This window comes from Lycium barbarum, chromosome 9 (assembly GCF_019175385.1).
Source record: "Lycium barbarum isolate Lr01 chromosome 9, ASM1917538v2, whole genome shotgun sequence".
Classification (NCBI taxonomy): domain Eukaryota; kingdom Viridiplantae; phylum Streptophyta; class Magnoliopsida; order Solanales; family Solanaceae; genus Lycium; species Lycium barbarum.
The window spans coordinates 30,125,351-30,137,768 of NC_083345.1; the positions used below are offsets into that span (position 1 = coordinate 30,125,351).

The window sequence follows — 12,418 nt, forward strand, 5'->3', positions numbered from 1 at the left end:
ATGTTTCTTGGTGGTTGTCACGACCCAAGTTACCTCATAGGCGAACCCTTACCAACCAACCTCTTCTCTTAAGTTTTTTTGAAAACAAATGTAACCAACAATAGTAAGAAAATGAACATCACCAAGACATTCTTTAATTATTTAGAACAATTCAACTTTTCCAAGGATCTAGTCTAGACAGGTACAAGAGCTTCTAAATTACGGAGAGATAACACAATTAAAAAGACAGCTTCCGCCTTCGGAATGAGATGTACAAAAGTTGTAGGAAGATATCCGCCACTACAACTAAGGAAACCTTCAAGCAACAATCTGAAACACACCTACAGGATGTAGCAAGAGTAGTATCAGTACACCACACATACTGGTAAGCATCATAGGTCGACTAAGATTAGTTCACGCAACACGATATAAAATCAAACAGAATAAACGGATGAATATAGTCATAACACCCTTTTAAATCCTACCCGTACTTAAACAGTTCTGACATAAACATGCTCGTATCCCACTACCATGTCAACGCAACACTAGGAAGTAAGGACCAACAGACAACAATAGTTACATTCAAGACAGATTCCTGGACATATTAGACCCCAGCTATTATAAAGGACAGACCTCAACCTCACTATCAACTGACACTCAGTGGGACCACTAATTCTTACCTCTTTCCTCCTTACTTTAACATACTCGTAATTTAACGATTAGATTCAATCAACACGAAACCCGCAATAGACACCAGACTCAAATCACTTATCAAGTATCGAGTAAGAACAAGTACAGCAATGCAATCAATGATAGCAAAATCAACACACTCCCAGACACTTAGCCACGCTAATGAGGTCAACTCAACCTACCTTCCTTTATTTATCAACGGATTTTGAGGTTACTTGTAAACGCTTCACGTTCACAACCATGAGGAAATCAATTGTGACTTACCAGAATGAACCATGACTATATGTCATCCAACCGGAATCAGCTGTCACCATCACAAATATGAACACCCAAGTATATAATGAAATCAATGTTAGTATCATATTCGTACACACATGCTAAATGGTAATGTTTTCCCAAATAGCCATCAGTCCGATGCAATGCAATAAATAATAAAAGTATCTCAATCGTGTACACACATGCTAAATGGTATTATTTTTTCCAGATAGTCATGATCTGCAGGGGACCCATGATGTCCATGTACCACTCGCTCCGAAACGGACCTCGGATCACGAAACCCTAACTAGGCCACATCCTCACCCCCCGTCAAATGTGCCTTTTCATAGTTATATTATCTTTCTCATCACAATGTATTTCCGTTCCATAATCAATTAGGAATATGAGCAATCAATGCATCAACATGAAAGAACACAAGTCACCATGCCACAAGTCATATCAAGACTCAAGAGTTCAACCCTCTAATAATGTTGATGTTCGACGAAGATACATACAGAAAGAATACAAATCATCATACAACAGCCATATCAAGACTCAGACTCGACTCATCAATCTAATCTAATACTAGTCTCTTTTAGGCCTAATGCCATAAGGAAGTCGTTACTTGTGCTGAATGATGACCTAATCGCTTGTGCCAAAGATCGAACCAATCGAATGTCTCTGCCTTCATAGCTTGTATCCGCGGTACATTCTAGAAATAGTAAAGTCCACCTCGACGCTCACCCACTCCAAGAAGCTTTCTCGTGGTGGGGTCCTATATAGCACACATAATTTTGTTAAATTTTACATCACAATCTAAATGATCAACAAGTTGTGACACATAAATTAATTGCATGTTAAATCTGGAACGTAAAGAACATCCTTCAAACAAATCATACTATTTAGCCTGATTATTCTTTCTCTCATGCCCACAGAGCTACTTCCATCCGAAAGCCCATCCAAACACTTTGGAATGTCCTACTGATTGCTCAGGTCCTCCAAATTACCTGTCACATGGTTGGTAGCTCCGGAGTTAATAATCCAGGATGAGTTTTCGGTCTTATCATCCATCTTGCCGTTCGGATTCATTTCCTTGAAATTCAACACGTGAATCACAGAATTCCGGATCTCATCGCTTAAATTGCGAGGTCCTGTTCCACGTGTGTTCATTGGTCCTGTCTCCACCTAAGTTCCTTTTTTGACAACCATAGTGTTAGCCCGAAAGTTGCCTCTTCGACGACTGGATCTTGATCCACCTCTCTGATGTTGTTGCCCTCTTCATATTTTTCCTCTGGTTTTCTCATTTTTTTTTTTATTTATTTTCTGGCCAGTAATTCGGATAACCAATGAGTCAAAAACATCCATCCACAACGTGTCCGGATTTCTTGCTATGTGTCCAGAATGCACCATCATTTTACCCTTTACCTTGGGCACGCTAAGGGTTTCTTCCTTGTACGGAAAAAGCCATGATTTCACTCTGGTCCTCCATTTTTCGTGCGATTCCTCTCAATCGTTCTTCTTGCACTATCTTCGAATAGACCTCGTTCAATGATGATAACGGTTCCTGAGCCCGTATGTTTGACCTCACCATACCATACGTTGTCTCATCTAATCCCATGAGGAAAAGATGCATTTTTTCTTCTTCTCTTTTAGCTTCTAGGACCGTTTCAGATTGCACGTGCACTTTCCGCACGTACGGGTTGTAATCTATTCGTAATTCGGCAATTCTCCCACAACTTAGTGAGCTTTCCATAGTAATCCACTATGGTCCTTCTCTTCTGCTTGCACTCGTCAAGTTCTTCCTTAAGTTGTTGCATCTGAAGTCCATTAATAACGACAAACCTCTCTCGGATGCTCATCCATAATTCTCCCGCTTCCTCTTTATGTGAAAATTTTAAGCGAAGCTTTGGTTCTATGGTGTTGCGAATCAAAAACACCAACAGTGAGTTTATAGTCCATCAGTCTTCCAAGTCCAATGACTCTTCCTCCGGCTTTTTGATTGTATCGTCAACGAAGCCGAATTTCTTCCTAGCTCTTTGGGCTGTCCTCATGGATCTAGCCCATTCTTCATAATTGTCACCCTTCAATTGAACCTCTGTCACTACAATTCCAGAATTATCATTCGACATAATATCATAGAGAGAGAGAGATTATTTTTCTTAGGGTTTTATTTTCTTCATCGGCGATTCCTTTACCTTTATTGTCGGTTTCTCCGTCACCTGCGATTGTTTTAGGATTTTTTATGTTCTTTCTAACCTGGCTCTATACCATGTTAAAATTGAGACAGGGAAGAGAATTTCGAGAGACAAGAATAATGGGAGAATTCTTTCTGCTTTGTATTCATCATACTAACCTCCTTATATACAAGTAAGGTCTTCCTTACCCTAGTCTAATAAGGTAACCCTATTCTAATATAACTACAAATCCTATATTACCATAATTACAAATTCACCAAAAATAGACCAAACCTATTACAATTAGACTAGAATAGGGTTCCCACCGACATAGGGATTCACCGACTCACCGACATGACCGGACAAACTGATCCGGTCACATCCGGTCTCAATTTTTTTTAAAATGAAAAATAATTTTAATATGTAAATTTTTTTTGGTAACTATGACAACTAAGAAAAACCGACGGGAGTAGTAGATTTGTTTTATGTGTAGATTTCTAGCTTTTGTTTTGTTCATTTGTTGGTACAGTTGTATCATTTTAGCGGAGCTTTTTTTAATTTGTCTCAACTCTCAAGCCAAACATTAAAGACATTAAAATCTACAAGAGAGAACTTATGCAAATATTTTTTGAATATTTGAATTAGGGGTAAGCCCGTTAACCGGGTTAACCGGAACCGCACCGGTAACCGGTTAGGGAACCGGCCGATTTCCGATTAAAAAACCGGAACCGTTTAACCTGTTCCGGTTTACCGGTTTGAAACCTCGAACCGGAACCGGTCCGGTTCAAAGTCTCCAAAACCTTTTTTGTTTTTGTTTTTTGTATTATATATATATATATATATATATATATATATATTATAATATTTATTAGTATATTGTAGGTATATTTACATATGTTATACAAGTTTATAAGTAAAGTTTAAATATTTACTGACTAACAGGCTAACAGCAAGTCAGCAATACAGAATATACATGTATACATATATATATTAAGTTATATGCTTAAGTTATAGTGTTATGAGTTGTACAGAAATAGTAGAATAATAAAATCACCAATTTTGAACCATTTAGTTAATTTCCCCCACATCATATTCGATCATGAAAATATCTTCAAATTCTTCCATTTGGTTCGGTCCACTAGCTATCAAATCTTCAATTTCTTCCTCTTCGCCTTCCTCCGCTTCTAAGTTTTGGTTGCGTCGCTCCGATCTTATCCAATCGCGAATGCACACTAGTACTTGCAAGCTAAAGCCGGATAATGAATGTCTATGGTCTCCAATTTGCTGTCTTCCTTGGCTAAATGCGCTCTCCGAAGTCACGGTTGATACTTGAACCGTAAGGATATCTCGAGCCATTCTTGAAAGTACCGGATAACTTGCCTTGTACTTCTTCCACCATGCTAAGACGTCCAAGTCATCCAGTTCCTTGATATCCACATTTGGCTGCATCAAATAAAAGTTATATTCATCAAAGTTTGCAGTACAAGAAGAAGTTGGCTGTGAATGTAAAACTTTTAAACCCGACAAGCCCTTTTTGCTACTCTGAGAAGTAGTAGGGCGTGGAGCAACGGGTGTAGCACGTTCTTCCAAACTAGAATAATGAGTAAAAACTTTTCTAAACTCATCATCAATAGCGAGTTCCGCTTCAGCTAAAGATGGTTGAACTCCCTCTTCAATTTCTAAAAATGTATAAATTTGACTAACCAAATTTTTAGTATAAGACACTTTTAAACAAGGATTTAAAAGAGAACCCAATATAAATAAAGTTGGGATAGGAAAAAAATACTTTTTAAATTTGATTATCATTTCAAAAATAGCCACTTGATAACCGGGTTTATATTTATACTCTTGTAAAACTCTAGCTATTTCCGCTAAGTAGGCTAAAATTCCGGTTACCGTGGGATAGAATTGTCTAGAAAAAGCAAGAGTTGCATTATAAAAATTTTCTAAGAGTTCAACACATTCTTTAACATCTTCCCAATGCGAAAAATTTAACCAATCATCACTATCAGTATTATATTTGTTGTGAACTTGTTGTATGAGAATCCTATACTCATATGCTTCTTGTAGCATAATGTAAGTGTAGTTCCACCTAGTCTCAATTTCTACTTGAATTTTTCTAGGTCTAAGGTTATTTTCCACACAAGCATTCTTAAAATCTCTAATTCTTCCCCTATTAGCATTACAAAAAAGAAACGCAACCACATCTCTAACTTTTTGAACAGAATCTTCAAAATGCACAAGACCATCTTTAACAATTAAGTTTAAAATGTGACAACTACATCTTACATGAAAAATATTTCTTAGCGGAGGGTTTAGTTCGCTTTTTATAAGACCTATCGCCTTTGTATTATTAGAAGCATTATCTAAAGCAATACAAAGTGTTTTTCTATAAATATTAAAAAATCTCATAATAGTAGACATTGAATCCGCTAAAAATTTTCCATCGTGACGACCTTTTCCTTCATCATATAAAAAAGCTATAATTCTTTTTTGCATAACTCAGTTGTCATCAACCCAATGACATGTAATAGCAAAAAAATCTAACTTGTTAAGACTAAGACCCAAATCAGCTGTAAGACAAACATTACAATTTAAAGAATTAAATACATGGCGCAAATAAAATCTATATTTTTTAAACAAATCTATAATATCGACTCTACAAGTACTTCTAGGAATACCCTCAAATAACAGATTATAACAATGTTGAATGTAAGTAACAAACCCCAAACCCGAGGGAAAGGAAAATGGTAAACAATCATAAGCTACCATTTTAGCTATTTCTACACGCTCTTTTTTCTTGTCATACTTAAAATTTCTACCGGTTCGTGGGTCTATCGTCATTTGAATACCCCCCACATTTGAACCCGTTTGCTCTCCCCAAACATCCATATGTTTGCTTCTCATATGACCATTTAGTGTACCCGTTCCACCATCCTTACCAGTTCCTTGCTTAAAACTAAATACTTGTCCACATAGGGTACATGTAGCTGATTGGTTTTCCCTATTCTTAGTCATAAATTTCCAAACTTTAGCTGTTGGCTTACGAGTTCTCGGCGGTTTGTCTTGTGTATGTGATTGTGCAGGACATGTATCTCCTATGGGATTTTCGGGGGGTTGTGTTTCATCATCATCATCATCTTCATTAAAGTGTCGGTAAAATGTTGTTGCATTGCCTCATGACCTAAAAGTGGATTATTTCCACCAACATCAATACCTAAATTAGGTGTTTCTTCCACAAATGTTTCCTCATTAAGCCCACCCCTAACAATACCACTACTACTATCGGCACCACGTCTAAATCTCTTTGCCATTATTAAATAGAATTAATTTAAATCACAATCAAATAAATAACAAGAAAATAAATTGCAACAAATTAAATTGCGTAAATTAAATTGCGAAAAATAAAGATAGAGTTGGAACGAAGGTACCAAATTGCCGGATTAATTTCCAACAAAGTGAAGGTGGCTAGAATTGCAAATCCACCAAAGCTACTTCGGATTGTTGCAAAATCACCAACTCCACCAACAATATTATAATTGTAAAATTAATAATTGAAACTAGAATAAGACTATAATATTTATTTGAGAGAAAATTAAAGTGGCTAATTATTGCAAAGTAACTATAATTGAGAGATTGAGATTTGAGAGAAAGAGAAGAGTGAATTGGTGTGGATTAAAATGAAAATGAAGAAGGATTTATATAGGGTTGGGGAATGGGTTAAAGTGTTAAAAAAAAAGTTTGGGGGGTTGGGGGAGGGGGGGGGGGGATTAATTTATGGCCGTTTGGCAACGGCCATTTTTGCAAATGGACCGTTGCCAACGGTCCAATAACGTCCATAAGCCCAGCACCGCAACGGCTATATTTAATTTTTTTTTTAATTTCACCGGTTTTACCGGTTCCGGTTTCAAAAAAACCGGAACCGAAACGGTAAGAAATAAACGGTTAACCGGTTTTACCAGTCCGGTTACCGGTTTTACCAGTCCGGTTACCAGTTTGAACCGGTTAAACCGGACCGGTTGACACGTTTAACTAGGGGTAACTGTATTGAATTCGACGCAAGCTAGTTATACATGAATAGTTTAAAACTTTACATACATTATACTCGATCTGTTCGCTCTTTTTTTTTACTTGTACTTTCTTAAGAAAATATTAATTATGTGTTTAATTTACTATTATCCTTATTAATGGTGGTGTGGAAATCTTAATTAATAATACTGATAAAATTGGAGAAAAACAATTAATTCTCTCTCAATTTACTAAAGTAAACAAGTACAATAGAAAAAGTATTTTTCATATACTTAACAAATAGTAAAAGAAAACAGTTGGTGTAATGTAATCAAGTACAAGAAAAAGTATTATTAAATCTAAACTCCTTGAAAAGGAAAAAAACAGTTGGTGTAATGTAATCACACTGACCAAATTTGAATTCGTCTCCAATTTTGAATGGGCATTTGAGATACTGTATCTGTACAAATGCATATATCTCGCATGCATACACAACTCAAGTATCATCAACTCACCAAATTCACGCAATCCTACATAGACCCATTCTTGGCTTTTTCTTCACTCAGTCTACATAAACGTTATATATAATGACACTGAGAAATGCATGCCCTACCCCCACCCATTAAAAAAACACTTGTCTAACTCCACCTTTCATTTGAATTCTCCCTAAGTTAATTACTTACTTCTTTTTAAGTCATGGTTTTTTCAAAGGAAGCTATGGTTTTCCTCTCAACAACTGTTGTTCTTAGTTTCTTTACGGCCACTCTTGGTGGTGCCGCCGTGTATAAAGTTGGTGATGCTGATGGTTGGACGATAGGTGTTGGTGCTAACGTTGACTACCATACGTGGGCTGCTTCGAAAAATTTCAGGGTTGGTGACATTCTTGGTAAGTCCGCCTTGTTCGTTACGCTTATGTTTTTGTTTCATGAATTTCCAAGTCCTTACAATCATTTTAGATTTTCTAGCTATTGGTGAGATTCGATGACATTCACCAGTCACGACTAACAATTTGTAACACATGATTGATTAGCTCGGGGGTGTCAGATGGGCGGATTGGACTGAATTGGAGGTGTTAAACTAAAATGAACCAATAATAGGTAGATCATCTGGATGGATTGAAAGAATCATGTTTTCATGGACTAACCCCTAATTTAGCTAATTGATTGACATCACAGAAAAGAAAAAGAAAGATTTCACGATTATTTATTTCAGATATAGTTAATAGAGAGTATAAAAAGATTAATTGGACAATTAATGGTTGAGATTTGAAATCAAGAAATTAGATGCTATTGAGCCGTCCCCTTATGATAAAATTTAGCCCTAAATTTTGTACTTGAAAACATTTTTGTCGAATGATGACTAAATAAACTGTCCCCTATGAGTAGAAGCAGATTAAAGATTTAAATTCAGCAAATATGTGTGCGCCTTGACCAGAGGTTTGGGTTCGACCATTGGGAATGATTTCTTTTTCGTTGGGACCATTGCCCCCAAAATAGGCCCTGTAATGCGTGGTCCGGAGTTAGTTGGGCTCCAATGAAAGTACCGAACATCGGGTGGGAAACCAAAAAGAAAATTATATGTGTGTGTATGTGTATGTGTATCAATGTATATGATTAGATTCGAAGAGTATGGATTTAATCTACAAGAACTGAGCAGTGTAATTGCTAAAAATGTTACCTTTTTTTAAAATTATTATTATTACTTATTATAAGTAGCAAAATAAGTCCATTTCGAATAGTTCAAGGGTAAAATTGATCCGTTTTCCCTTATTTTGGAGCAACCTTTAGTAGGAAGAGTATTTTTTAACTTATTGGCTAGTTGGAGGGTATTTGAGCTAGCTGGCTATAAGCAAGGACATATTTTTATCAAAAACGTAATAGAGGGTAAAATTTATCCTATTTAGATTAGTCTTTTTTAGCTATAGCATGATTACCTGAAAAATTCATAACATGTGAATTCACAAAAATCGAAATTTCCTCCTATATGGTAGCATTTTTCATTAATTTTCACTTTAATGGTACTGCAGTTTTCGAGTACAACAAAACACAAAACAACGTACTACGAGTGAGCCTTCCGGATTACCATTCGTGCAACGCTGGAAATCCCATCACTTCTTACTCTTCCGGCAACGACTCCATCACCATCAAGGGTCCGGGCCACTACTACTATATATGCGGTTTCCCGGGCCACTGCCAGGCCGGACAGAAGCTTGATGTTAGGGTCCTTAAAGTTTCTAAGCCCACTGATTCCCCAAGTGGAAGACCAAGCCCAATCCCAAGCCCAAGCTCAAGCCCAAGTCCAGGTCCTGAAGCAGCCTCATCTACTACTAGTGGGCATGTTATTGCACCTAGCCCAGCAACCAAGAGCAGTGCCTCCTCATTGTTCTTAAATAATGAGCTTGGGTTTTGCTTCACTTTGTTCATGATTGTTATAGGTGCAGGTTATTTACTTTATTAAGTGTATTGGCTTAATCTGACGTTGTAGTGTAAGGTTTATGGACTGGAGAAATTTGGGGATATACCCATTGGTACATTGCTGATGTCTTGGGTTTTAATTTGTGCCTGTATGGAAAAGATGATAGATTTTAATTTATTGATAGTTAATTTATCAGTTTATCTTATATTCGACCCCATGCACGGCGGTTTTATTTGTAGTCTATTAACGGTTGAGTTGTCCTCTTGGAATGCTATAGCAGCTATACTATAATGATAGTGTAAAAACAATTTTCACGTTATCTAATCATTGAAAGATAGTTACAAGTAATCGTCTAATATAAAATGGAACTAGTGACTTAGACTAGTTACTTAGGTTGAAATACAATGATACTATAAAAAGTATTTTACTCTATATGTTTGTGTATATAGGTAAATCCTACTCCCCGCATCCAATTTTATGTGACTATTTCACTGGGCAAAATAAAGACTTGAAACGGATATTCTAAAATAGGCCTTGTATGGTTATAAAAATGTAAACTAAGGTAAACTAAGAAGTTTGAGGTGCATAAAATGTAACCCCTAAGATAAACTAGAAAATAAAAAACATGCAAATTAGTTATCATAATGGTCCGTTGGAATGACAGGTGTAACCAATTAACCATTAATATGTTGCGTCGGTATCGATTAACACTATCAGGAAAAAAGGCAACGAAATCATGGATTGAATAAGAATTGATTGAGCTACCATAAATCACATTTGCGTAAATGGAAAAATTCTAATAGAATCTGTTCTTTTCCAAAAAACCGATAAAATTGGTTGTTATATACACAACTAGTTAGACGCCCTCATTCACCCACCCCTAGAAACTTATTCTTATTATATTGGTGCCTCCCAATTTTTTTTTACTAATTAGCTATGATTCTTCCAAAGAAAACCATGTTATTGTTCTTGATGGTTCTTGTATTATGTGTTGTATCCATGGGTGAAGTGTACAAGGTTGGTGACTCACCTGGATGGACAGATATTGGACACTTTGACTACAAATCTTGGTCTGCCTCTAAAAATTTCCGTGTTGGCGATTCCATTGGTAAGTACTTATATATATATACACTAGAAGGAATTGTAGCACAAGAGTATTCGAAATCAAAATATAATGAGATTTAGGATCTATGCCTTAAGAATATTTACATCTTTTTTTTTTTTTAGTTAGAACGGAGTAAATAGTAATGGTAGATATGATTTTTTTTTCACCCAAGAGGTTTAAGAACAAGAGAAAGGATTTATGACATAGATGGATCCCTCTTTTCCCTGTCCTACATCAAGTTTAGGTATACTTATATGAACATGCAAGTGCCTAATATCCGCTAGTCGCTTCAACTTAATTAAGAGTGGTGGGATTCTATTCAGATTTTGTCCTAAGTAAAATCACGAAACTAATATTATTAAGATTTTTTTTTAACTTTTCACATGTATTACGGTGTTTCATATGAAAACTTATTGTTAAAGTATCAGTAATCATAATTTATCAAGGAAAAAGGAGAATCTTATTTACTACTCTAATGCGAAACGTTGGCCTACTTCGTTATAACACAAATTTTTTCTTAGGAAAAATTCTTCTATTTTGGTCATTTTTTTGCATTCCGTCGTTTTAAACCTTAAAATTACATACTTAATTTTTAAGAGAATGATTTTAATTTATATGCGCTGATATTATAAAACTTTTTTACAAGGTTAGAAATTAGTAACATTTATAATAGAGAAATTTACCTATAATTGTGTTATTATTTACATCACCAATGCATAGAATTGAAACCCTCAAGGCCTAAGGGATGTGTTCCGACTGAATGAAATATCAAGATTTCTTCTTTTTGAGAATAATTTCCTATTGGGATAATAAATTAATGCTAAATGTTTTCCTTCTTTAAAAATGATATTTATAACCAATTACCAATATAATTGAGATATTTTTGGTCCATGTTCATGTATATTACTATATATTTTTGCTTCCGCGTTACCCCATTAATTATCGTTTTCTTTTATGGGACAGTGTTTGAGTACAACAAGCAATTCCACAACGTGGTGAGAGTGACACACAAGAACTTCAATGCATGCAATGCCACAACAACTTATGCCACATTCAACAGTGGCAATGACACTTTTGTGATTAGAAAACCAGGCCACTTCTACTTCATTTCCAGCTTCCCTGGCCATTGTCAAAATGGTCAAAAAGTTGATATCAGGGTCCCTGGCCCCACGAAACAATCGCCCTCTCCTTCGCCTTCTCCTTCGGTGCCAATCACTCCGCCAACAACACGGGCACCTTCACCATCTCCTGCTGCAGGTGATAACAAAAGTGGATCCTCAGAGATGTTGTTTTCTTTCAAGCTTTGGTTGTCCATGCTTCTACTAGTAGTAGTCGCTATGGTTTAGTTTATTTCCCACGTACTATTTATTTTTCTAAGACGTTTTTTTTTTCCAATTTTAAGTAGGCATGCATGTTATGGTTTGATAGCTACGTTTCTGCTTGGTAATTCTTAGTGATATTTATAGTTAGATGTTTATAGCTCGTTTTGTGGGATACTATGTTGTTGCTTTGGGCTATTTCAATTTTAAATAGTATTGTTTAACCTTAAAATGGAGAACAATTAAATTTATGCGTGACGCCAAAGATATGTGGCTAAATTCAATCCAAGATTGAATTGCGAGATAAGCCAATAAATGAATAGAGAAGCAGATCTGACCAACTATTAAGTACATCTGGCCTCGGGTATAGAAACTGAGGTCGATACCTTCTCTTAAAAACTTACACGAAGTATAAAGAAAATGAACTTAAGAACAGATGGGAATGGTTTTAAAAATATTCTTATGATTGTTGA

General features: G+C 35.9%; 2 protein-coding genes across 2 annotated transcripts; both read left to right on the forward strand.

Moving 5' to 3' along the window:
• Window positions 1-7,626: 7,626 nt before the first annotated feature.
• Window positions 7,627-9,733, forward strand: LOC132610072 (chemocyanin-like). The gene is made up of 2 exons (XM_060324323.1): window positions 7,627-7,992; window positions 9,133-9,733. The coding sequence occupies exons 1-2, from the start codon at window positions 7,803-7,805 to the stop codon at window positions 9,561-9,563; spliced, it is 621 nt and encodes a 206-aa protein (XP_060180306.1). The 5' UTR covers window positions 7,627-7,802; the 3' UTR covers window positions 9,564-9,733.
• A 507-nt stretch (window positions 9,734-10,240) lies between these two features.
• Window positions 10,241-12,135, forward strand: LOC132610607 (mavicyanin-like). The gene is made up of 2 exons (XM_060324922.1): window positions 10,241-10,629; window positions 11,590-12,135. Exons 1-2 carry the CDS (start codon window positions 10,458-10,460, stop codon window positions 11,970-11,972), a joined length of 555 nt encoding a protein of 184 aa, XP_060180905.1. The 5' UTR covers window positions 10,241-10,457; the 3' UTR covers window positions 11,973-12,135.
• Window positions 12,136-12,418: the final 283 nt, after the last annotated feature.

Excerpts from the sequence above, each read along its gene's own strand:
- LOC132610072 (XM_060324323.1), top strand. The coding sequence starts at position 7,803 with ATGGTTTTTTCAAAGGAAGCTATGGTTTTCCTCTCAACAACTGTTGTT. Across the intron at positions 7,993-9,132 it reads CAGGGTTGGTGACATTCTTG|TTTTCGAGTACAACAAAACA; the intron begins GTAAGTCCGCCT and ends ATGGTACTGCAG.
- LOC132610607 (XM_060324922.1), top strand. The coding sequence starts at position 10,458 with ATGATTCTTCCAAAGAAAACCATGTTATTGTTCTTGATGGTTCTTGTA. Across the intron at positions 10,630-11,589 it reads CCGTGTTGGCGATTCCATTG|TGTTTGAGTACAACAAGCAA; the intron begins GTAAGTACTTAT and ends TTTATGGGACAG.